Source organism: Oncorhynchus masou, chromosome 30, assembly GCF_036934945.1.
Source record: "Oncorhynchus masou masou isolate Uvic2021 chromosome 30, UVic_Omas_1.1, whole genome shotgun sequence".
Lineage (NCBI taxonomy): Eukaryota > Metazoa > Chordata > Actinopteri > Salmoniformes > Salmonidae > Oncorhynchus > Oncorhynchus masou.
In genome coordinates, this window is record NC_088241.1 from 35,899,763 (window position 1) to 35,921,586 (window position 21,824).

Sequence of the window (21,824 nt, forward strand, 5' to 3'; positions counted from 1 at the left end):
AGTAGCTACTATCTTGTCTCATCGATACAACTTAACCACTGCGCCACCCGGGAGGCCCCTTACAAGACAGTCTTGAAAAGGTTAAGGATATGTTCCGTGCCGATACTGAAAACAACAGGCCAGTGTTCCAAGAGAATGTTTAAATGAGGAGGGCCTCAAACCACAGTTTGTGAGTGGGGGAACATCTGTAATATGTCCTACAGCGGACAGTGATTGAGGGGGTCAGTTAGCAACATCTACAGGCATACAGTGACTTCGGAAAGTATTCAGACCACTTGACATTTTCCACATTTTGTTACATTACAGCCTTATTCTAAAATAGATACAAATGTTTTTTCCTCCTCATCAATCTACACACAATGCCCCATAATGATGAAGCAAAAACAGGATTTTTGATTTTTTGTGTGTAATTCATTAAATAAAATATAACGGCAATATCGTATTTACATAAGTATTCAGTACTTCACTCAGTACTTGGTTGAAGCACCTTTGGCAGTGATTACAGCCTTGAGTCTTCTTGGGTATGACGCTACAAGCTTGGCACACCTGTTTTTGGGGAGTTTCTCCCAATCTTCTCTGCAGATCCTCTCAAGCTCTGTCAGGTTGGATGTGGAGTTTTGCAGCACAGCTATTTTCAGGTCTCTCCAGAGATGTTCGATGTGGTTCAAGTCTGGGTTCTGTCTGGGCCACTCAAGCAGGTTTTCATCAAGGATCTCTCTGAACTTTTCTCCATTCATCTTTGCCTCGATCCTGACTAGTCTCCCAGTCCCTGCCACTGAAATACATCCCCACAGCATGATGCTGCCACCACCATGCTTCACCGTAGGGATGGTGCCAGGTTTCCTCCAAACGTAACACTTGGCATTCAGGCCAAAGAGTTCAGTCGTGGTTTCATCAGAGCAGAGAATCTTGTTTCTCATGGTCTGAGAGTCTTTAGGTGCCTTTGGCAAAGTCCAAGTGGGCTGTCATGTGCCTTTTACTGAGGAGTGGCTTCCTTCTGGCCACTCTACCATAAATACCTGATTGGTAGAGTGCTGCAGAGATGGTTGTCCTTCTGGAAGGTTCTCCCATCTCCACAGTGGGGATGAAGCTCTGTCAGTGACCATCGGGTTCTTGGTCACCTCCCAGATCTAGGAAGAGTCTTGGTGGTTCCAAACGTCTTCCATTTGAGAATGATGGAGGCCATTGTGTTCTTGGGGACCTTCAATGCTGCTGACATTTTTTGGTACTCTTCACCAGATCTGTGTTTTGATACATGCCTGTCTCGGAAATCTACAGACAATTCCTTTGACCTCATGGCTTGGTTTTTGCTCTGACATGCACTGTCAACTGTGGGACCTGATATAGACATACAGTGCCTTGCGAAAGTATTCGGCCCCCTTGAACTTTGCGACCTTTTGCCACATTTCAGGCTTCAAACATAAAGATATAAAACTGTATTTTTTTGTGAAGAATCAACAACAAGTAGGACACAATCATGAAGTGGAACGACATTTATTGGATATTTCAAACTTTTTTAACAAATCAAAAACTGAAAAATTGGGCGTGCAAAATTCTTCAGCCCCCTTAAGTTAATACTTTGTAGCGCTACCTTTTGCTGCGATTACAGCTGTAAGTCGCTTGGGGTGTGTCTCTATCAGTTTTGCACATCGAGAGACTGAAATTTTTTCCCATTCCTCCTTGCAAAACAGCTCGAGCTCAGTGAGGTTGGATGGAGAGCATTTGTGAACAGCAGTTTTCAGTTCTTTCCACAGATTCTCGATTGGATTCAGGTCTGGACTTTGACTTGGCCATTCTAACACCTGGATATGTTTATTTTTGAACCATTCCATTGTAGATTTTGCTTTATGTTTTGGATCATTGTCTTGTTGGAAGACAAATCTCCGTCCCAGTCTCAGGTCTTTTGCAGACTCCATCAGGTTTTCTTCCAGAATGGTCCTGTATTTGGCTCCATCCATCTTCCATCAATTTTAACCATCTTCCCTGTCCCTGCTGAAGAAAAGCAGGCCCAAACCATGATGCTGCCACCACCATGTTTGACAGTGGGGATGGTGTGTTCAGGGTGATGAGCTGTGTTGCTTTTACGCCAAACATAACGTTTTGCATTGTTGCCAAAAAGTTCAATTTTGGTTTCATCTGACCAGAGCACCTTCTTCCACATGTTTGGTGTGTCTCCAGGTGGCTTGTGGCAAACTTTAACACGACACTTTTTATGGATATCTTTAAGAAATGGCTTTCTTGCCACTCTTCCATAAAGGCCAGATTTGTGCAATATACGACTGATTGTTGTCCTATGGACAGAGTCTCCCACCTCAGCTGTAGATCTCTGCAGTTCATCCAGAGTGATCATGGGCCTCTTGGCTGCATCTCTGATCAGTCTTCTCCTTGTATGAGCTGAAAGTTTAGAGGGACGGCCAGGTCTTGTTAGATTTGCAGTGGTCTGATACTCCTTCCATTTCAATATTATCACTTGCACAGTGCTCCTTTGGATGTTTAAAGCTTGGGAAATCTTTTTGTATCCAAATCCGGCTTTAAACTTCTTCACAACAGTATCTCGAACCTGCCTGGTGTGTTCCTTGTTCTTCATGATGCTCTCTGCGCTTTTAACGGACCTCTGAGACTATCACGGTGCATTTATACGGAGACTTGATTACACACAGGTGAATTGTATTTATCATCATTAGTCATTTAGGTCAACATTGGATCATTCAGAGATCCTCACTGAACTTCTGGAGAGTTTGCTGGACTGAAAGTAAAGTGGCTGAATAATTTTGCACGCCCAATTTTTCAGTTTTTGATTTGTTGAAAAAGTTTGAAATATCCAATAAATGTCGTTCCACTTCATGATTGTGTCCCACTTGTTGTTGATTCTTCACAAAAAAATACAGTTTTATATCTTTATGTTTGAAGCCTGAAATGTGGCAAAAGTTCGCAAAGTTCAAGGGGGCCGAATACTTTCGCAAGGCACTGTATGTGTGCCTTTCCAAATCATGTCCAATCAATTGAATTTACCACAGGTGGGTAGAAAGATCTCAAGTTGTAGAAAGATCTCAAGGGTGATCAATGGAAACAGGATGCACCTGAGCTCAATTTCGAGTTTCATAGCAAAGGGTCTGAATACTTATGTAAATAAGGGATTTATGTTTTTAATTTTTTAATACATCTGCAAACATTTCTAAAAACCTGTTTTCGCTTTGTCATTATGGGGTATTGTGTAGATTGCTGAGGAAAAACATTTATTTATATCAACTTTTAAATAAGGCTGTAACATCAAAATGTGGAAAAGTCTAAGTGTCTAAATACTTTCCGAAGGCATTTAACAAGGCACACCTGTTAATTGAAATGCATTCCAGGTGACTACCTCATGAAGATGGTTGAGAGAATGCCAAGAGTGTGCAAAGCTGTCGTCAAGGCAAGGGTTGCTACTTTGAAGAATCTCAAATATAAAGTATATTTTGATTTGTTTCATACTTTTTTTGGTTACTACATAATTCCACGTGTGTTATTTCATAGTTTTGATGTGTTCAATATCAATGTAGAAAATAGTAAAGATAAAAGAAAAACCCTTGAATGTGTAGGTGTGTCAACTTTTGACTGGTACAATTTTTTGTTTGTATCATTGTTGGACATAAAAGACTGCAAAAGCACCAGGAAATTAGCTCCAATTGATTATAACTTTGGAAATCTGCTCAAGCGAAAAATCGTCCCCGGCTGAATCTAGTTGATGATTCCTGGCTTATAGGGTGGAGATACTGTTTGGCCGGTGAGTAACTGGTATCTGCATCTTTGTCAAAGATCCCACAAATAAACCTTTTCATTCACTATATAAAAACTGAGTCAATATAAGAAATAAACAGTCACACTATCCTTAAAATGGCCTTTAAAAGCACAGACTCACACGTCACAATGTTTAACATGGTCCTTTCAGTGTTTGTTTGTCTTGGTTCCATGAATAAGTTCTGTAAGCCATTTGTGGCTGAGAGGATAAAATGTTTACCTCATTAGTGTGTTTGGGTAGAGAGATGAAAAGAAGCGCTGCTTTTGGGTAGTAACTGCTCTCAGGCAGTTAGAGCATTGTTCAAATAGCACGGGAGGAGTCACAATTAAACTTAAACACTTTAGGCCTTTCTGCTTCGGTGGCATGCAGACAGAGAGAGAGACAGAGAGAGAGAGAGAGAGAGACAGAGAGAGACAGAGAGAGACAGAGAGAGACAGAGAGAGACAGAGAGAGACAGAGAGAGACAGAGAGAGACAGAGAGAGACAGAGAGAGACAGAGAGAGAGACCTTCAATATTTAGTCATTCGCGACTCATTTAAGAGTGTCAACGGTCTATTTTGGAGTAATTGAACAATGAATAGGCTTCCCTGCTTACCCAGTCTCCAGCTGGAATTATAAATCAAACCGGAATTCAAAAAGTGAGACAACAAGTAGGTTTTACGCACCACTGCTCCACCACTTCCTCCCGTGGACGACGTAATGGTCTTGGTCCCTCTGAAGGGTACACTCCATGTTGGTGGCGTCACTGGAGGCCACATCAGGCTCTGTTGACGGTAAAACAGCAGAGCTAAAATTGTGTGGGAGTTATTGGTACAGTACATGGTTTTTTTACCGACTATGTCAACTTTGGGGCTGTAGCTGCACCGCAAAAGCACGGCAATGTGCGGGTTAAGCCTTTTCTTAAGTCTTGTGGACAGGAAACGCACCTACCCAGACAGAGATCACTGGGTAGTGTTTAAAACAGCAGGACACACTACCTCTCTGTGTAAGCGTGTGTGTGAACTGCTCTTTAATTATTCCAAACACTGATCCACTCTAGAGTGAAGGTTTCTCTATGCACAGTAAATTCCCAGGAACGTGTACAAAGAGTGTACACAGGAGTGGGAGGCTCATCTGAAATCAACCAGACCGATGACGCACACAAACACCTCGGAAACAACATCTGTGTGTGCAGGAACACAAGGGAACCTAACGCCCACTATCGTCTCTTCTGACATCATTACATTACTATTTATGTGTTCCAAATGGCACACTATTCCCCACTTAGTGCACTATTTTTGACCAGAGCTCTAACATAGCCCTAGGGACCCTGGTCAAAAGTAGTGCACAATATAGAAAATAGGGTGCCATTTGCGATGCATACAATTTCTCTGTAATGGGTAACAAACAGAGGGGGATGGCTCCTTCTCAACATTCTGACTCATGGTGTGGTCCCACAGGCCCCGCTCAGAGTGTTCAGTGTTTTTATGGAGATAGCTCTACTCAGAGTCTGTACCTGCTGGGATGAATATACAACCTCCTCTCCCCTCAGGTGGGGTCGTCTGAGTGGAGGCAGCACCCCCACAAGCATGCTAACAGGGTTATTACACTCGTAGAAGAGATAGGGTTCTACCAAGAACCATTTCGATCAGAATAACCCTTTTTGGAAGACAAGGGTTCTTTGTAAGGCAAAGGGTTCTACCTAGAACCTTTAACATCCTAAGAACCATTTTTGTAAGAAAGGGTTCTTTGATGATTCTTTGGAAGGCAAGAAGGTTTCTACATAGAGCCATAAATAATATTTCCCAGCATGCTTTATTGCAGTGAGATGTTCAGAATTGTTTGTTTTAGTGTAATATGTGTTTTTGCATGTACATTGATTGTTTAATACATTTTATGCTACAGAAAGATAAAGAGCATACTGTTTTCTAAACTAATCCAATCTGTTGGATTTATTGCACCCGTTACTGAGATGGTTGTTCCAGTTTAGATGATTGAGGTATTCTCAGTATTCAATCTTCCCTACCATGGCAGTCATTCTGAATGCAGGTTATGGGTGATTAACAATTTCACTTATTGGATAACCTAACTCTGTCTGGATTCCAATAGGAACTACACATGCTTTGCCAGCCAGCATAATGCCACTTGCAGACCTGATGTGGCCTGTGAACCAGGATATTCCTAACACGGAACCAAAAACCGGCTGCGTGCGCCATCGTGCATACATTTATTTTGTCCCCCCCCACACCAAACGTGATCACGACACGCAGGTTAAAATATCAAAACAAACCAATTATATTAATTTGGGGACAGGTCGAAAAGCATTAAACATTTATGGCAATTTAGCTAGCTAGCTTGAACTTGCTAGCTAATTTGTCCTATTTACCTGAAATGCACAAGGTCCTCTATTCCACCAATTAATCCACATGCAAAACGGTCAACCGAGTCGTTTCTATTCATCTCTCATCCTTCCAGGCTATTTATTCTCTTGACTTTATATTGCGATTTGTCAACTTTCCTAAATTAGGTGCATTACCGCCACTGACCTCGTTCGTCTTCAGTCACCCCCGTGGATATAACAAATGAGGAGATGGCACGTGGGTACCTGCTTCTATAAACCAATGAGGAGATGGGAGAGGCAGGACTTGCAGCGCGATCTGCGTCAGAAATATAACTGAATTCTATTTTAGCACTTATAGCCAGACTACACCGCTCGCGTCGTGTGCGAGCGTTGCAAAATAAATTAAGGAATCTATGTTATTCAAATATTGCACCCACACTGCTCGCGCACGTCAACGAGAAGTCATTCCGATTTCTTTTTTTTACCCAGTTTTTCTCCCCAATTTCATGGTATCTAATTGGTTGTAATTACAGTCTTGTCTACAGTCTTGCTTCTTGCCACAATGCCGATCCAACCCGGAAGACAGCCGCACGAATGCGTCAGAAGAAACACCGTACACCTGGCTACCTAGTCAGCATGCACTGCACCCGGCCTGCCACAGGAGTCGCTAGAGCGCGATGAGACAAGGATATCCCTGCGGGCCAAACCCTCCCTAACCCGGACGACGCTGGGCCAATTGTGCACCGCACCATGGGCCTCCCGGTCGCGGCCGTCTGTGACAGAGCCTGGACTCGAACCCAGAATCTCTGGTGGCACAACTAGCACTGTGATGCAGTGCCCTAGACCACTGTGCCAGCCAGGAGGCCGTCATTCCCATTTCTGACGCAGATCGAGATGCAAGTCCTGCCTCTCCCATCTCCTCGTTGGTTTATAGAAGCAGGTACCCACGTGCCATCTCCACATTGGTTATACCCCTCGTGGGTGATTTGAAAGACAAACTTTGTTGCCGGTCATCGTGGTAATACTATGAAAGACCTTGTGCATTTCAGGCAAAATAACAACTCAATGTTTATATCCCGGGACAAATTAGCTAGCAACAGCAAGCTAGCTAAATAGGACAAATTAGCTAGCAAAAGTGCAAGCTAGCTAGCTAAATTGCTATACATGTTTAATTCTATTTGACTTGTCCCCAAATTAATATAATTGGTTCAGAGTTTGTTTTGATATTTTAACCTGTGTGTCGTGATCACGTTTGGTGTGGGGAACAAAATAAATGTATGCACGCGCGCAGCCGGTTTGGGTTCTGTGTTAGCAACGCAACACTCGTTGGCGGGCGTGAGTAGTGTGGGTGCAATAATTGAATAATATGGATTTCTAAATGTATTTTACAGGCTGTATTCAGCCTGTAACACCACCGTGTTGAGGTATAACTAGACCCTCAAAGAAAGGTCTTATGATATATGTAATGTACTGTCTGAAATAACAAAATGTTAAAGCCTAATAAGGCTGGTGGAACTGCTCATAATAGAGGGTTCTAGGAAGAACCATCCAAAGATAAAATGGTTCTCGGTAAAACCCTTCATAGGCGGTTCTAGGAAGAACATTTAGATGATAAAATGGTTCTTGGTAGAACCATTTATAGATGGTTTTAGGCAGAACCCTTCATAGAGGGTTCTAGGTAGAACCATATACAGGGAGTTCTTTGAAGAACCCTACATAGAGGGTTCCACCCCAGCACCAAAAAGGGTTCCCCTGTGGGGACAAACTGAAGAACCCTGTACAGTTCTACTCAGCACCTTTTTTCTTCTTCCAATAGTGCACTTTCCAAAGGGTCATGTGTGGTGAACGTACTGGCATAAAATGGCTGCCATTTAAGCATGTCACTAGTCTATTTTTGAGTAAGAGAGCTTTCCTAGCCTCCTGTCGAAATTATAAATCAAAACTTAATCAAAAAGAAGGTGGAGCGAATTAATTTAAGAGTGCATATTTGTGGCACAAGGGCTGAGTTATCACCATACAATGTTTGGCGACCTTTACTAACTTTATTAATGCGATCCATCACGTCATATTGTCTTGTGCTACGTGAACTGACACGACTAGGATGAAGTGGAGCCGTATATAGAGATACATGAATACACAGCAGGGATTATAGTGTAGCCATATATTAAAGCATGGCCCTGGGCCTGAGGGCGTACCTGTCATACAGAAGCAGGAGCGGATCTGTCCACTGAGCAGGGGCTGGAGCCACTCTCTCTTCTGCTCCTCAGTACCAAACATGTGGAGGACCTCCATGTTCCCCGTGTCTGTAGGGGCAAACACAACCATAGATCTAGGAATTATCCAATGACACCATCACATCAATGCAACCTAATTTATAATCATTTGTACACTGCAACTTGACCACAACTAAGCCCCAAAATAAACTGCTTATTTAAAGAACACTCATTTCATACCTTGATTACATTGAGACACGATCACACACTGTATGCCTCTTTTTTTTATTCATAGGAATACTTGGGAACAGATTTCCTAACTTAAACACGTTTTCTTTTCTCAATTCCTGGTGATTTTACAGTCTGATAATGTTATAACTCATAATAATTACGTGAATACAAGCATGATTCACATCATTAGATAAGATACATCTATTAATCATGAATGGCTCCAAACATGAAAATCATCTACCTGGTCGTGCATCAGCAAAAAACTTTGTCCTAAACTTAGCACATTATCAGACAGTAACTCCAACAGGCTTAATCAGTGGTGACCATGCCTTACCAGGGGCCTGGCAGTTGAAGAGGTCGGGGGCGTAGAGGCATCGTCCCGTTTCCTCTGCGATGTGGGCGTAGTCTAGCTGACTGAGACCGCTTACTGCCGGCAGGAAGAGGTTCCAAAGCCCCGCCTCTCTGGCCTTCACCTAGGGGGGGGGGGGGGGGGGCATCTTAAATGACCTCTGAACTCAAACACCGCTCTAGGGTGGAGTTTCCCCGTTGGTACAGATTAGGATCAGCTTGCCCTCCCCCAATCTTAACCTTAAGCATTAATGGGGGTAAATGCTAAACTGACCCAGGATCAATGTAAAGGGGCAACTTCACCTTTTTCCTCAAACACTCTACAAGAGCTGACCATCAAAAAACACCAACATCACCCCCCCCCCCTCCCCACCATGTCCTTTCTTACCTTCAAATCCTCTATCACCTGGGGGGGGTGCCATCTCTGGGGCGAGTGGGCGTGTTTAGAGTAGTACTCTGATACTTCCTGGGGGGAAAACAGTCAGTCATCCACTGGTGAATATACAAAGCGTGGACTAATTCAGGAGGTTGCAACTTCACAATACAGTACATTTCAGACAGAAATGTATAATGCCCACAGAAGAGACCGACTCAATGAGGGTATGGAATCCTCAGCTCTTCTACAAGCTCTTGTCTTGTATCCGTTGTTGTTTCCATTTAATACGTCCCAGATGCTCTTTATGAGGCATGTGACAGAATGAACAATTCTGTCTCTTTGTTGACGGATGTAACTGTGAGTGCACTTAGCTTGCTCCCTCCAGCACTCTCTTACCCTGACCGCCACTGACTCTTACAGTGCCCTGTGATTCCTCCTACTGTCTTCTCTGCTCTTGACCCCTGACCTTTCAACTGACCTGCTGAGAAGGAAGCACATGTTGTTTCATGAACTCTGTGACCTGCTGGTGGACAGCCTGGCCTTTAGCAGTCTGGAGGAACAGTCTGGCATCAGCAGGGCCCGACCTGGAGGGGCTACAAACAGCCAGACACGCACAAACACACCATTTCACACCATAATACATACAGGCACTATTATGAGATGATAGACTGTAGTTTTAGTATCATGTCAACCAACATACTTCTCTGCAATCTGCAGCCCAACCTGGGCCAACGGCTCCACACTCTGGCCAAACTGGGCAGCATTGGGAGAACTGGCATTGCCCAGGAGGTGTCGCGCATAGATCCCCTATAACAGAGAAAGAGAGAGAGGGAGGGGGAAGGGGTTACTGACATACACACAGACACACCGAGACAAGATCTTCTGTGAGCAGAGACAGTCTAGAGAAATATCTCAGTCCGAGGAAGTCCTCTATCAGTAAGATAGTATTATCAGCAAGAAAGAGGCAAAATGGTGTCAAAGACAGATGAAAGCTGGTTGATGAAAAAGAATGATTTGTATAGATCATAACACAGGAGTCTGCTTTGGTTTGCCGTGTTCAGGTACAGAATAAAGATAATGAAAGCAGATAAGACAAAGTGTGTGTGTGTGTGTCTTGATGAGATAGATGAGAATGTGGACTTGGGAATAGTTTGAGCTCATTAGCTGCCTCTTCAGCCGAACAGTGCCAAAGAGATGACAAGTTGAGAGATAAAGAGATACAGAGAGAGAGAGAGAGAGAGAGAGAGAGAGAGAGAGCATCAAAATATGGCAACACTCTGTGTGTGTGTGTGTGTGTGTGTGTGTGTGTGTGTGTGTGTGTGTGTGTGTGTGTGTGTGTGTGTGTGTGTGTGTGTGTGTGTGTGTGTGTGTGTGTGTGTGTGTTCCTTCATTTACACCAGTCCATCTGGCATTTCAATGGCCGTCATGTGCATTCAGGAGCATGTGCCATCAGTGAAAAGGTGCATCCTATCCAGTGGTGTAAAGTTGTAAAGTACTTAAGTAAAAATACTTTCAAGTACTAATAAGTCATTTTTGGGGGGTATCTGTACTTTACTATTTATATTTTTGACAATTTTTACTTTTACTTCACCAGATTCCTAAAGAAAATAATGTACTTTTTACTCCATACATTTCCCTGACACCCAAAAGTACTCATTACATGTTGAATGCTTAGCAGGACAGGAAAATTGTCAAATTCACCCACTTATCCAGCGAACATCCCTGGTCATCCCTACTGCCTCGGATCTGGCGGACTCACTAAACACAAATGCTTCATTTGTAGAGATGTCTGATTGTTGGAGTGTGCACATGGCTATCTATAAATAAAATAAATAAAATAGTGCTGTGTGGTTTTCTTAATATAAGGAATTTTTAAATTATTTATATTTTTACTTTGATATTTAAGTATATTTTAGCAATTACATTTACTTTTGATACTTACAACCTCACCCTAATCGCATCAGTCTACGTTAGCTAAACCGCCCCGTGGAAGGGGACACCGATCCCGAAGAAGTTTTAAGTAACAAGAGAATTTCCCAAGACATAGACATATCTGATATTAGCAGAAAGCTTAAATTCCTGTTAATCGAACTGCACTGTCCAATTTACAGTAGCTATTACAGTGAAAACATACCATGCTATTATTTGTGGAGAGTGCACCATTTTGAATAAACAAAATTAGGCACATTTGGGCAGTCTTGATTCAAAACTTTTAACAGAAATGCATTAGTTCATTGGATCAGTCTAAAACTTTATACATACATTGATGCCATCTACTGGCCAAAATCTAAATTGTGCCTGGGATGGAATAATACATTATGGCCTTTCTCTTGCATTTCAAAGATGATAATACAAAAAAAATACAAAAGAACGTTTTTTCTTCTTCTTTGTATTATCTTTTACCAAATCTATTGTATTATATTCTACTACATTCCTTTCACATTTCCATAAACTTCAAAGTGTTTCCTTTCAAATGGTACGAAGAATATGCATATCCTTGCTTCAGGGCCTGAGCTACAGGTAGTTAGATTTGGGTATGTCATTTTAGGCGAAAATTGAAAAAAAAAGGGGCTAATCTTTAAGAGGTTTTAAGTATATTTAAAACCAAATACTTCTAGACTTTTACTCAAGTAGTATTTTACTGGCTGACTTTCACTTGAGTTATTTTATATTTAGGTATCTTTACTTTTATCACCACTGATCTTATATTATCATATTATGTGTGTGTGTGTGTGTGTGTGTGTGTGTGTGTGTGTGTGTGTGTGTGTGTGTGTGTGTGTGTGTGTGTGTGTGTGTGTGTGTGTGTGTGTGTGTGTGTGTGTGTGTGTGTGTGTGTGTGTGTGTGTGTGTGTGTGAAAGAGAAAGCGAAAGAGAGAGTGTGAGCCAAACCTGAGCAATCCCTGCCATTTTAAAGACCGAGAGGGCCAGGTAGAAGTTGAGCTGATGCAGAGAAGATGGGATCTCTCGGCACCGGCAGTAGATGGAGATCAGGTCCTCAGGAGAAGGTATACCTGGCCATTTGGAAATAAATAGAGAACGTTCATCAATAACATTACACAGATGAAAATCAAATCAGGCCACATAAAATCCAAGCTGAAGAGAACAGAGTAGGATTACGTGGCGTTCTTGCTTAATGGTTTAAGTTAGGGTTTAGAGCTCATAAGCTGATCCTAGATCTGTGTCAGATAGAAGAGCTCAGAGGTCATACCTTCCACACCCCTCAGGCTGCCCATGCAGCTGAGGAGGCTGAGGCCGCTGGGAAAATAGTTGGGCATCAGGAAGTAGGCCAGGTCTGCCATTGGCTGGCCCGTGGTGGAGAGCTCCCAGTCCAACACAGCCACCACACGAGCCTAGAGAGAAAGATAAGATTTGTCTATTAGATATGCACACTTCAGTCATCCACTTCCTCTACAACATTAGTCTCATATACAATGAAAAACACTTTAGGAAAAGTGCTATAAAAATGCTAATATGTTTTACAATATTATTACTGTTTAATGTAAGCTTCAAGCCATGTTTCAACCTCAGTAGGATGGAAAATCAGGTTGTCCACTCGAAAGTCCCCATGGACAAGGGCCACTTCATTGTCATTGGTGGGCAGGTTGCTCAACAGCCAATCAGAGAGCTTATCCATAACGGGAATTTCTTTGTGGGCAGCTGCTCTGTATTGCTTTGTCCAGGTAGACACCTTTTGGGTAATAAACGGTCAAAGTGAAAATTATATATTAAGACCAAAGTGGGATGCAAATGGGAATAGAAAGGGGGTGGAATAAAAATGGAACGGGAATAAGTAGAGGATATCTATCTTCTACCTGTCTCTTGCAGTAGCCAGGCCCTCTCCCGTACCCCTCTAGGTCCATGGTGGCTAGGTCCAGGGAGTGAAGACGGGCCAGAACCTCCACTGCAGACACATACAAGGCTGCCCTCTCTGCTGCACTTACCCCTGGGAGCCTCAGGTCCTGGAATATACGGCCCTACAGCACAGAGAGGGGAACACAATGATATCTGAACAAACGATATACAAAACGTAATACCGCGCTCATCAACCAAACATAACAGAGGGAGAGTTTGTGTGTAACTCCTACTACAGCTCAACGGTGCATTTTAAAGGCTCACACAAGTTTGTGCGCTGAGCAGCATTGACCTACCTGTACATGCTCCATCAGGTAGAACTCGGTTCCGATCACCTCTGCGTCAGTGCAGTGTAGCAGTGGCTGGGGTACTGGGAACCCAGCAGAGAACAGGGCCTTCTGCACTCGATACTCCCTGTCCACCTCGCACACAGAAAACAGAAAATGTAATCCGACAGCCCAACGGGGGGGGGGTGACGCTAGTTTCTACTTCATAGTAGGGCCGTTTTGCAGAAATGCTTTCTTGAACATGTGAACTTTCATGTGCCTTAATTGCAAACTTGTATGGGATCCGTAAATATCAATACAAATGTTAAATGACGAGCCTAGTTTAGCCAAGGAGAACGCACTGAGCTATAAATCAAATGTTATTGGTCACAGACACATTTAGCAGATTATATTTTAAGTGTAGCGAAATGCATTGTTTTTATTTAAAAAATTATGATTATTATTGTATTTTTTTAAATGTAATAACACTAAATATTTTGGGCTAATAATGTAAGAAACAATAACACACAACAACAAAAAAACACTGCAAAGTTGCTTAGGTGCTAGAAGCAGTGCTGCCATGTCTATATAGGGAGAAAGGCAGGATCCTTCCTGGCTAGCCATGATTGGCTGAGATAAGGGGAGGGATATACCATGCGTTTATATGAGATGCTGAATGGGGGCGTAAACAAAGTAGAGCTCTCTAGCAATCTTTCAAGGACATTTTTTTTCTCTTACTTGTCTCCTAAGTGGGATAACAAATGTATCAACTTTTAAAGCAGCATACTTTCACATGCACACAGTGTATGATATGCCATTTTGGCGCTCTGAAACTAAATGTTTGTAATAAAAAAAAACTTGGGATTTTTCGACATAAGCCTCGGTTGGGACGGGCTGTCACAAATGTCAATGCTTCCAAATAAATAAAAGTAATGCATACATTACATAATGTACACAATCAAAAGCAATTTGTTGGGGTATTATTACTACATTCTATCCCAAGCATTGACAAAACCGTAAAAAAAAGCAAAAAAGCTGTAAAAACTAAGACATTTGTCCTCCGAAGAAGGGGGGTGGTGGAGGGGTTCATATTATTATATATATTTTTTTTAATGTTAAACACTCCAGGGACCCGAGCTATAGACTGTTCTCTCTTTTTTTTGTACCTTTATTTAACCAGGCAAGTCAGTTAACCAGGCAAGTCAGTTATTTTCAATGAACAGTGGGTTAACTGCCTGTTCAGGGGCAGAACGACAGATTTGTACCTTGTCAGCTTGGGGTTTGAACTCACAACCTTCTGGTTACTAGTCCAACGCTCTAACCACTAGGCTACCCTGCCGCCCCAAATGGCAAGCAGTCCGTGCATCAAGTCTGACACCAACAGGCTCCTGAACAGATTCTATCCCCAAGCCATAAGACTGCTAAAATAGCTAACAAAATTGCTACACGGACGATCTGCGTTAACCCTTGTATTTACATATTTATTTTTGCACTGTCTCCATGCACACTCACAGGACTTTACATACGAACACTAACACACATATTTATCCTGATGCCTAGCAGTGGTGTAAAGTACTTAAATAAAAATACTTTCAAGTATTAATAAGTCGTTTTTTTGGAGTATCTGTACTTTACTATTTATATATATTTTTTACAACCTTTACTTCTACTTCACTACATTGCTAAATAAAATAATAAACATTTTACTCCATACATTTTCCCTGACACCCAAAAGTACTTGTTACATTTTGAATGCTTAAAATGGTCCAATTCACACACTTATCATGAGAACATCACTGGTCATCTCTACTGCCTCTGGTCTGCTTAATTTGTAAATTATGTCTCAGTGTTTTAAGTGTGCCCCTGGCTATACATTTAAAAAAAAAAAAAAAAGAAAATAGTGCCATCTGGTTTGCTTTATATATGGAATTTGAAATGATTTATACTTTTACTTTTAATACTTAAGTATATTTTAGCAAATATATTTACTTTTGATACTTAAGTATATTTAAAACCAAATATTTTTAGAATTTTACTGGATGATTTTCACTTTTACTTGAGTCATTTTCTTTTAAGGTATCTTTACTTTTACAAAATTATGACAATTGGTTATTTTCTCCACCACTGATGCCTAGTCACCTTACTCCTATCCAGATCTACCTCTACCACTCAAGTAGCCTATCCCTGTACATTGGAAATATGGTCCCTGTATATAGCTAATTACTTTCTCGTGTTTCACTTGTTTTTATTTCTCGTGTGTTTTGTTCTACCTTCACTGTACTTGTAACGTTAAACTTTGTCTCCCTCTACTGGAGAGAAATAATACAGCTAAAACAACTAAAACTGTGTCAAAGAGCACAGTGCCTTTTACTACTGTTCTTGCTCATTATTTATCTAATTATTGAGAAGATTTTGCATCATAACTACCTTGTGAGCCCCTGGCAGAAGCATACCCGGCGGTTTCTTTCTCAGGACATAGCTGTCAGAAGGGGTCTGGATAAGGAAGGTGGGGTTGGATTGTCCAGCACTGGAATGATCAGATACGGAAGGCATGGACAGTGATTCACTCCATTTTACGAAGTATGCTCATTTCTATGGAACTGGGACACTTCAGATAAAAGATGGGCATACCTGTATTGTCTGACAGTGAACCTGTCGTTGTTGGACACCCCTCGTGTCTTTCCAGCCAGATATCGCTGAAGATTGACCGTGTTGAACCTGTGCTGCTCCCGAACAGGAGTTGCTGTTTGGTCTTCCATATTTCAGTGTGGATTAATTATTTGTCAAAGTCGTAAAATTGAACGAATTAGCTAATCTCGTACAATATGGAAAGTCGAATGGTTTCGTTTTGGTCAACGGAGGTGAGAGTCAGTGTTTTGCAGATCAAACTTTGCGCAATCGGCGGTTTCTGTAAAACGTCGCTACAAAAGAGTGACTGAGCTCATCTCACAGATCGGTAAATGCACAGATTTGCTGATGGCACGCACTGACCGATGGTCGAATTTTTAGATGCTGTAGAGATCATGTATTTATAGGACTTTTTTTTTTATTATTCAACGCAGCTTGTTTCTGCCCGGACTGTATTTACAGAAACTCGGGTTGCCAGCTGATTCGAGCTGTGTAGACGTGTACTAGCCCGTCGCTTGTAGTCTTTATGTGATTGTCAAGGCTTTTTAATCCAGGCATTTTACATTTGAACAACGGAGTAGTGTGGCGTATTCCTTTTATAGAAACATGACCTCAATCGAAGAGCTGAAGCTGCGAGTGAGGGAGCTTGAGAATGAGTTGATCAAGTGTAAGCAAAAGCGATGTACGGCGATGTGTGCCGAGGAAACTGCCGACAACAACCAACCTCATCACAGACCAAGGATCGACAAAATGAGTGCAGAAGTAGTGGATTCAAACCCTTACAGGTATATGTAGCTGTCGAAATCGAACTGCCGCACATTGAGTCATTTGTGATCATGAATACATAAGAGAGTACATGATATGTTTGAAACCCCAGAAATAAGGGCCACATACCGGCATATGGTGTAAACTGCTTACCTCGCGTTCTTACCTTGCAGTCGTCTGATGGCTTTGAAGCGAATGGGCATTGTTGAAGATTACGAGGTAAGAAACAATCGTGTTATATTGTTATCCGACACACATCGAAGGTTGCACAATGTCCCTAATATTCCGAGGCTTTCTATAAATCCCTATAGGAGGAGTCCTGAAATGATGGAATTTAATTTTAAAACCCTACACCGATCTAATATGACAAAATGGGCATGCGTTTATTTATATTCTACTGTTAAACAGAAAATCAGGACGTTCACTGTAGCTGTGGTGGGTGTTGGAGGAGTTGGAAGTGTGACGGCAGAAATGCTCACAAGATGTGGCATTGGTAAGGTAATACAAACTTCACGTTACTAAATCAACATATCTTTATGTCATTCGTTTTCAACCTTGTGTTTCCGATGGACAATGTCCATCAATGCAACATACACCGAGTCATTCTGCCTTGTTGCCATATCATCTCTTTGCACAGCTCATCCTGTTTGACTATGACAAAGTGGAGCTGGCCAATATGAACAGGCTGTTCTTCCAGCCTCACCAGGCCGGCCTCAGCAAAGTAGAGGCAGCTGAACACACACTCAGGTACAGTAGTGACCTGAGGGGCCACGTTCAGTAGGCAAACGTTGTCAGCATAAAAATGTCATTAACATAAATCCTCATTCTACATGTCAGAGATGTTGGTCCTGCGTCATATATTTACATCTGAACATTCCACAACATTGTGTCCTGCTAAACGTACCACTGGTCTGATTTATGTTATGTAACGTCACGATACGGTGCTTACATGTTTTTCCGTTCTGTCAACAGGAATATCAACCCAGATGTGCAGTTTGAGACCCACAACTACAACATCACCACCATGGAACATTTCGCACATTTCATGGATCGCATAAGGTGAGAACTTGTGTCCTCTCCTATCTCATAAGTGCCGTATAATCCTGCTTTTGTGGTCATTTCTGCAGAGCATTTTCAGTATTGAATTGCTCCACTGTGCTGTCCCATACAGCATGACAGTGTTGCCTCTCAGTTCTCTGACTTTCAAGTTGATTTAAAAAAACAAAACTAATTACATTACAGTATGACATTGGATGCTTTACTTTACGTGATGAGGACAACTCTGAAGTAAACACCATACAGATCACACCAATAAATCTAGAAGGCAGGGTTGTTTTTGTTCAACTTTCAAGATCTACCATAACACATAACTTCTGAAATGTCCACGTGATCGCCACATGGTCATTCTGTATGTAAGTACTCTGTGTTGTTTCAGTTATGGGGCGCTTCAGGAAGGAAGGGCCGTAGACCTGATTCTGAGTTGTGTGGACAACTTTGAGGCCCGGATGGCCATCAACGCAGTCAGTACTAAAATATATATATCCCTCATTCCCTGACAATAAAACATACACTATTGAGTTGGTGAAGATCAGATGATGTATGTTGGTCATTTTCTCGTTCCTAGGCATGTAACGAGCTGGGTCAGATCTGGATGGAGTCGGGTGTGAGTGAGAACGCTGTGTCTGGACACATCCAGCTCATCATCCCGGGGGAGACGGCCTGCTTCGCAGTACGTCACAGCACACACTTAGGATGGGTCCCAAATGGCACCCTTTTCCCTATTTATGTCCAGGGCAAAACAATTATTTTGACCAGGGCCAATATGGCTCTTGTTAAAAGTAGGGCACTATATAGGAAAAAGGGTACCATTTGCAATATCACTGTTCTACTTAAAGACATGCTCTGGTACTTTGGCGACTACTAAGCCTCTTAAACCTTCTGCTTTGGGCTGGATGTGTCGATGTCTAGTTCATGTTTTACCTCAATTAGCCACGCAACCCCAGTTTGAAAGCGACTGTTTTTTCAAAGCTTTGCCATTTCCCCCCCCCCCCATTCGAGTTCCAGCCAATGAGATTCAGCCCCTCGCCATTTGAGTGACAGCTAGCAAGTATCACACCCAGCAGAGCGAGAGCAATGACGTGGCGCACACATCTGCACATATGTGATGCAGAACTCAATTTTCGGGGACCACTTTTGGCTCGTGGGCACGACTTTCAGAACTACCGAAAAGTATACAAAAGTACCAGACAGTCCCTTTAATTGAAACAGATGGCACGTTGCAAACACAAGCTTTGATTGCCCTTGTGACAGTGTGCTCCTCCCCTGGTGGTGGCGGCCAACATTGATGAGAAGACCCTGAAGAGGGAGGGGGTGTGTGCTGCCAGCCTACCCACCACCATGGGTGTGGTGGCAGGGATCCTGGTCCAAAACGTCCTCAAGTAAGATCTGGGTTACATTTGTTTGTAAATGGGACCTGGGTCATATTCATTAGGACCCACATGGAAGAAAACAGACTGAAACAGAGGCACTATCGGAACTTGTCCAATAGGCAACACTTTGTTTTCTGTCGAGAAGCATTTTGCGACGATGTGGCCTAATAAATACGACCCTGATCATAGCCCAACACAACGACCTATAACGGGGTTGCCTATGAAGATATCCTAACAGTGGTTCATGGTCCTCAGGTACCTGTTGAAGTTTGGCACAGTCAGCCATTACCTGGGCTACAACGCCATGCAGGACTTCTTCCCCACTATGGCCATGAAGGCCAACCCCACATGTGATGACCGCTACTGCAGGAAACAGCAGGACGACTATAAGGTGACTGACCAAGGAGGCCCTTTCCTCCTTTTTCTGTCTCTCTACTTCACCCATCATGACCTGGGGTGTGTACAGGACCGGGTACAGTTGTAATTCAGTGGTGTGCGTGCTTTGTGGTCCACAGAAGAAAGAGGCCGAGCGACCAAAAAAGGTTGTAGAGGAGGTGGTGGAGGAGGAAGTGGTTCACGAGGAGAACGACTGGGGTGAGTGTAGCTGGAGCGTTGATATTGCCTCAATGTATTGTCCATAGCAAGTGATCCTGTCTAGGTACCATTACTGACCTATGTTGCTCTGTCAGGTATTGAGCTGGTGTCGGAGCAGACAGAAGAGGAGCTCCATGCGGCTTCAGGCCCCATCCCCGATCTCCCAGAAGGCATCACTGTGGCCTACACCATCCCTGAGAAGGTCAGTACCATACAAACCTCATCAAAAAAATACTATGATATTCTTTTTGTTTTTTTGATGAACGCAGACAATGCATAGCCCCTTGAGGATCATAACGCCTACCACAGGAGATTGGTGGCACCTTAATTGGGGAGCACTGGCTCGCGGTAATGACTGGAGCAGATTAGGTGGAATGGTATGAAACGCATGATTTCCATGTGTTTCATGCCGTTCTATGTTTTCCGGCCATTATTATGAGCCTCCTGTGATGACTAAGGAGGCAAAGTTTGTTATATATGCTACTCTGTATGGTACAAGTACAAACAAGCTAAGTCACTATTTCTGGGCCAGTGGAAGTAACCGGTAGTACAACCTCAAGGAGGCATCTCAAGCCAGTTTGAACTAATAATGACCTGTGTCCTCCTTTTTCAGGAGACCGGGGCGTCAGGAGGGGAGACGGTGGAGGAAACAGAACAGAGTCTGGAAGAGCTGATGGCCCAGATGAGAAAGATGTAACCGGGACCAGGAAGACACCTCAACTATCAGACGACCACCATCATCATCGTCGTGCATCCGCGTATCTCCGCAACATTGCAGTGAACCTACCACCCTTTTTTAATAACGGAGCATTGACACCGTACAGTATACCCCCCGCAATGGAGCTTTGCATCTCCACGTTTATAAATCAAGCACGATTTTTCATACCCATTATACGTACTACAATATCAATACGACTTAATGCATGTACTTCTGCTCCTTTGACATGAAAGGGAATGCAATGCATGGTTAATGAACTCAAGTGCTGCTGTTTATGATTTTCATATTCCCCAAGGCTGTAAATTTACTAGTGTAAGCCTGTTCAATATGGAAGCATATAACTGTCGGAGCATCGGAGAGCACAAACTGGACGCAGAAATGTATGTAATTGTCTTAAATGAACTTTTGCTTGATGGAATGGACCAGGTACGTACAGATGTAAGCTATGTAATTCATTATGCTTGTTGGCCGAGAGGAAATACTGTTGTAACACTCAGCGTTGAATAAGTAATTGCTGTTATGGATAGTTTCAGACCAACTATTACTACTGTATGGAATGCTAATTAATTAAATTGTTAATGCATTACATCCTTTCTTCTTCTAAAACATGTTGAATGATGGCCGAATGAGGCCTAATGTTTCTCTGCATGACAAACCTGCCTTAAATGTATCTGTTCCATGTCTAGCTCTGGTCCGTAGTGCGATAACGAGTGGCCTCTGCTACATGTTGTGGCGCTATGGGGCGGCAGAGTAGCCTAGTGGTTAGAGCATTGGACTAGTAACCGAAAGGTTGCAAGTTTAAATCCCCGAGCTGACAAGGTACAAATCTGTCGTTCTGCCCCTGAACAAGGCAGTTGACCAACTGTTCCTAGGCCGTCATTGAAAATAAGAATTTGTTCTTAACTGACTTGCCTAGTTAAATGTAAAACAACAACAAAAAATAAAATGGACCAGTGCTACCCTCAGCTGTTTAAACTGATATTGCTGAAACTGAAGCTTTCTCTGCTGAAACTGTACCGACTAACTCTCTGTTTCCACACTTTGTTTCAATAAAGTATTTATTTGCCAGTTGATTATAGTTTATGGTACTCCCTTCATTTTCTTACACAATGATGTGTGCCATTCAGAGTGTGAATGGGCAAGACAAAATATGTAAGTGCCTTTGATCGGGGTATGGTAGTAGGTGCAAGAACTGTGTCAAGAACTGAAACTCTGCTAGGTTTTTAACAACCGCTTCCCGTGTTTATCAAGAATTGTCCACCACCCAAAGCACATCCAGCCAACTGGACACAACTGTGGGAAGCAT

General features: G+C 42.6%; 2 protein-coding genes across 3 annotated transcripts in view; one reads left to right on the forward strand and one right to left on the reverse strand.

The window, feature by feature from the left end:
* Positions 1-16,274, reverse strand: part of LOC135522585 (acyl-CoA dehydrogenase family member 11-like) — a 53,059-nt gene extending 36,785 nt beyond the window's left edge. The window contains exons 1-13 of the mRNA XM_064948987.1: positions 16,016-16,274; positions 15,812-15,911; positions 13,415-13,540; positions 13,079-13,240; positions 12,790-12,954; positions 12,475-12,616; positions 12,156-12,277; positions 9,967-10,073; positions 9,745-9,859; positions 9,279-9,356; positions 8,877-9,015; positions 8,294-8,401; positions 4,444-4,542 (exon numbers count right to left, since the gene is read on the reverse strand). Coding sequence (XP_064805059.1) covers positions 4,444-4,542; positions 8,294-8,401; positions 8,877-9,015; positions 9,279-9,356; positions 9,745-9,859; positions 9,967-10,073; positions 12,156-12,277; positions 12,475-12,616; positions 12,790-12,954; positions 13,079-13,240; positions 13,415-13,540; positions 15,812-15,911; positions 16,016-16,143 — 1,591 coding nt within the window. The 5' untranslated portion in view covers positions 16,144-16,274. The remainder of the gene's footprint in view (positions 1-4,443; positions 4,543-8,293; positions 8,402-8,876; positions 9,016-9,278; positions 9,357-9,744; positions 9,860-9,966; positions 10,074-12,155; positions 12,278-12,474; positions 12,617-12,789; positions 12,955-13,078; positions 13,241-13,414; positions 13,541-15,811; positions 15,912-16,015) is intronic.
* Positions 16,275-16,480: 206 nt separating this feature from the next.
* LOC135522586 (ubiquitin-like modifier-activating enzyme 5) lies at positions 16,481-21,591 on the forward strand. Of its 2 annotated transcripts, XM_064948988.1 has the most exons (12): positions 16,481-16,797; positions 16,951-16,996; positions 17,186-17,275; positions 17,415-17,524; positions 17,750-17,836; positions 18,213-18,297; positions 18,402-18,506; positions 19,088-19,215; positions 19,462-19,597; positions 19,722-19,800; positions 19,896-20,002; positions 20,414-21,591. In XM_064948988.1, the coding sequence occupies exons 1-12, from the start codon at positions 16,619-16,621 to the stop codon at positions 20,495-20,497; spliced, it is 1,236 nt and encodes a 411-aa protein (XP_064805060.1). In that variant the 5' UTR covers positions 16,481-16,618; the 3' UTR covers positions 20,498-21,591. The 2 variants fall into 2 exon arrangements, with proteins under 2 accessions (XP_064805060.1, XP_064805061.1); XM_064948989.1 differs by lacking the exons at positions 16,481-16,797; positions 16,951-16,996 and having other exon boundaries at positions 17,184-17,270.
* The last annotated feature ends 233 nt before the right edge of the window (positions 21,592-21,824 follow it).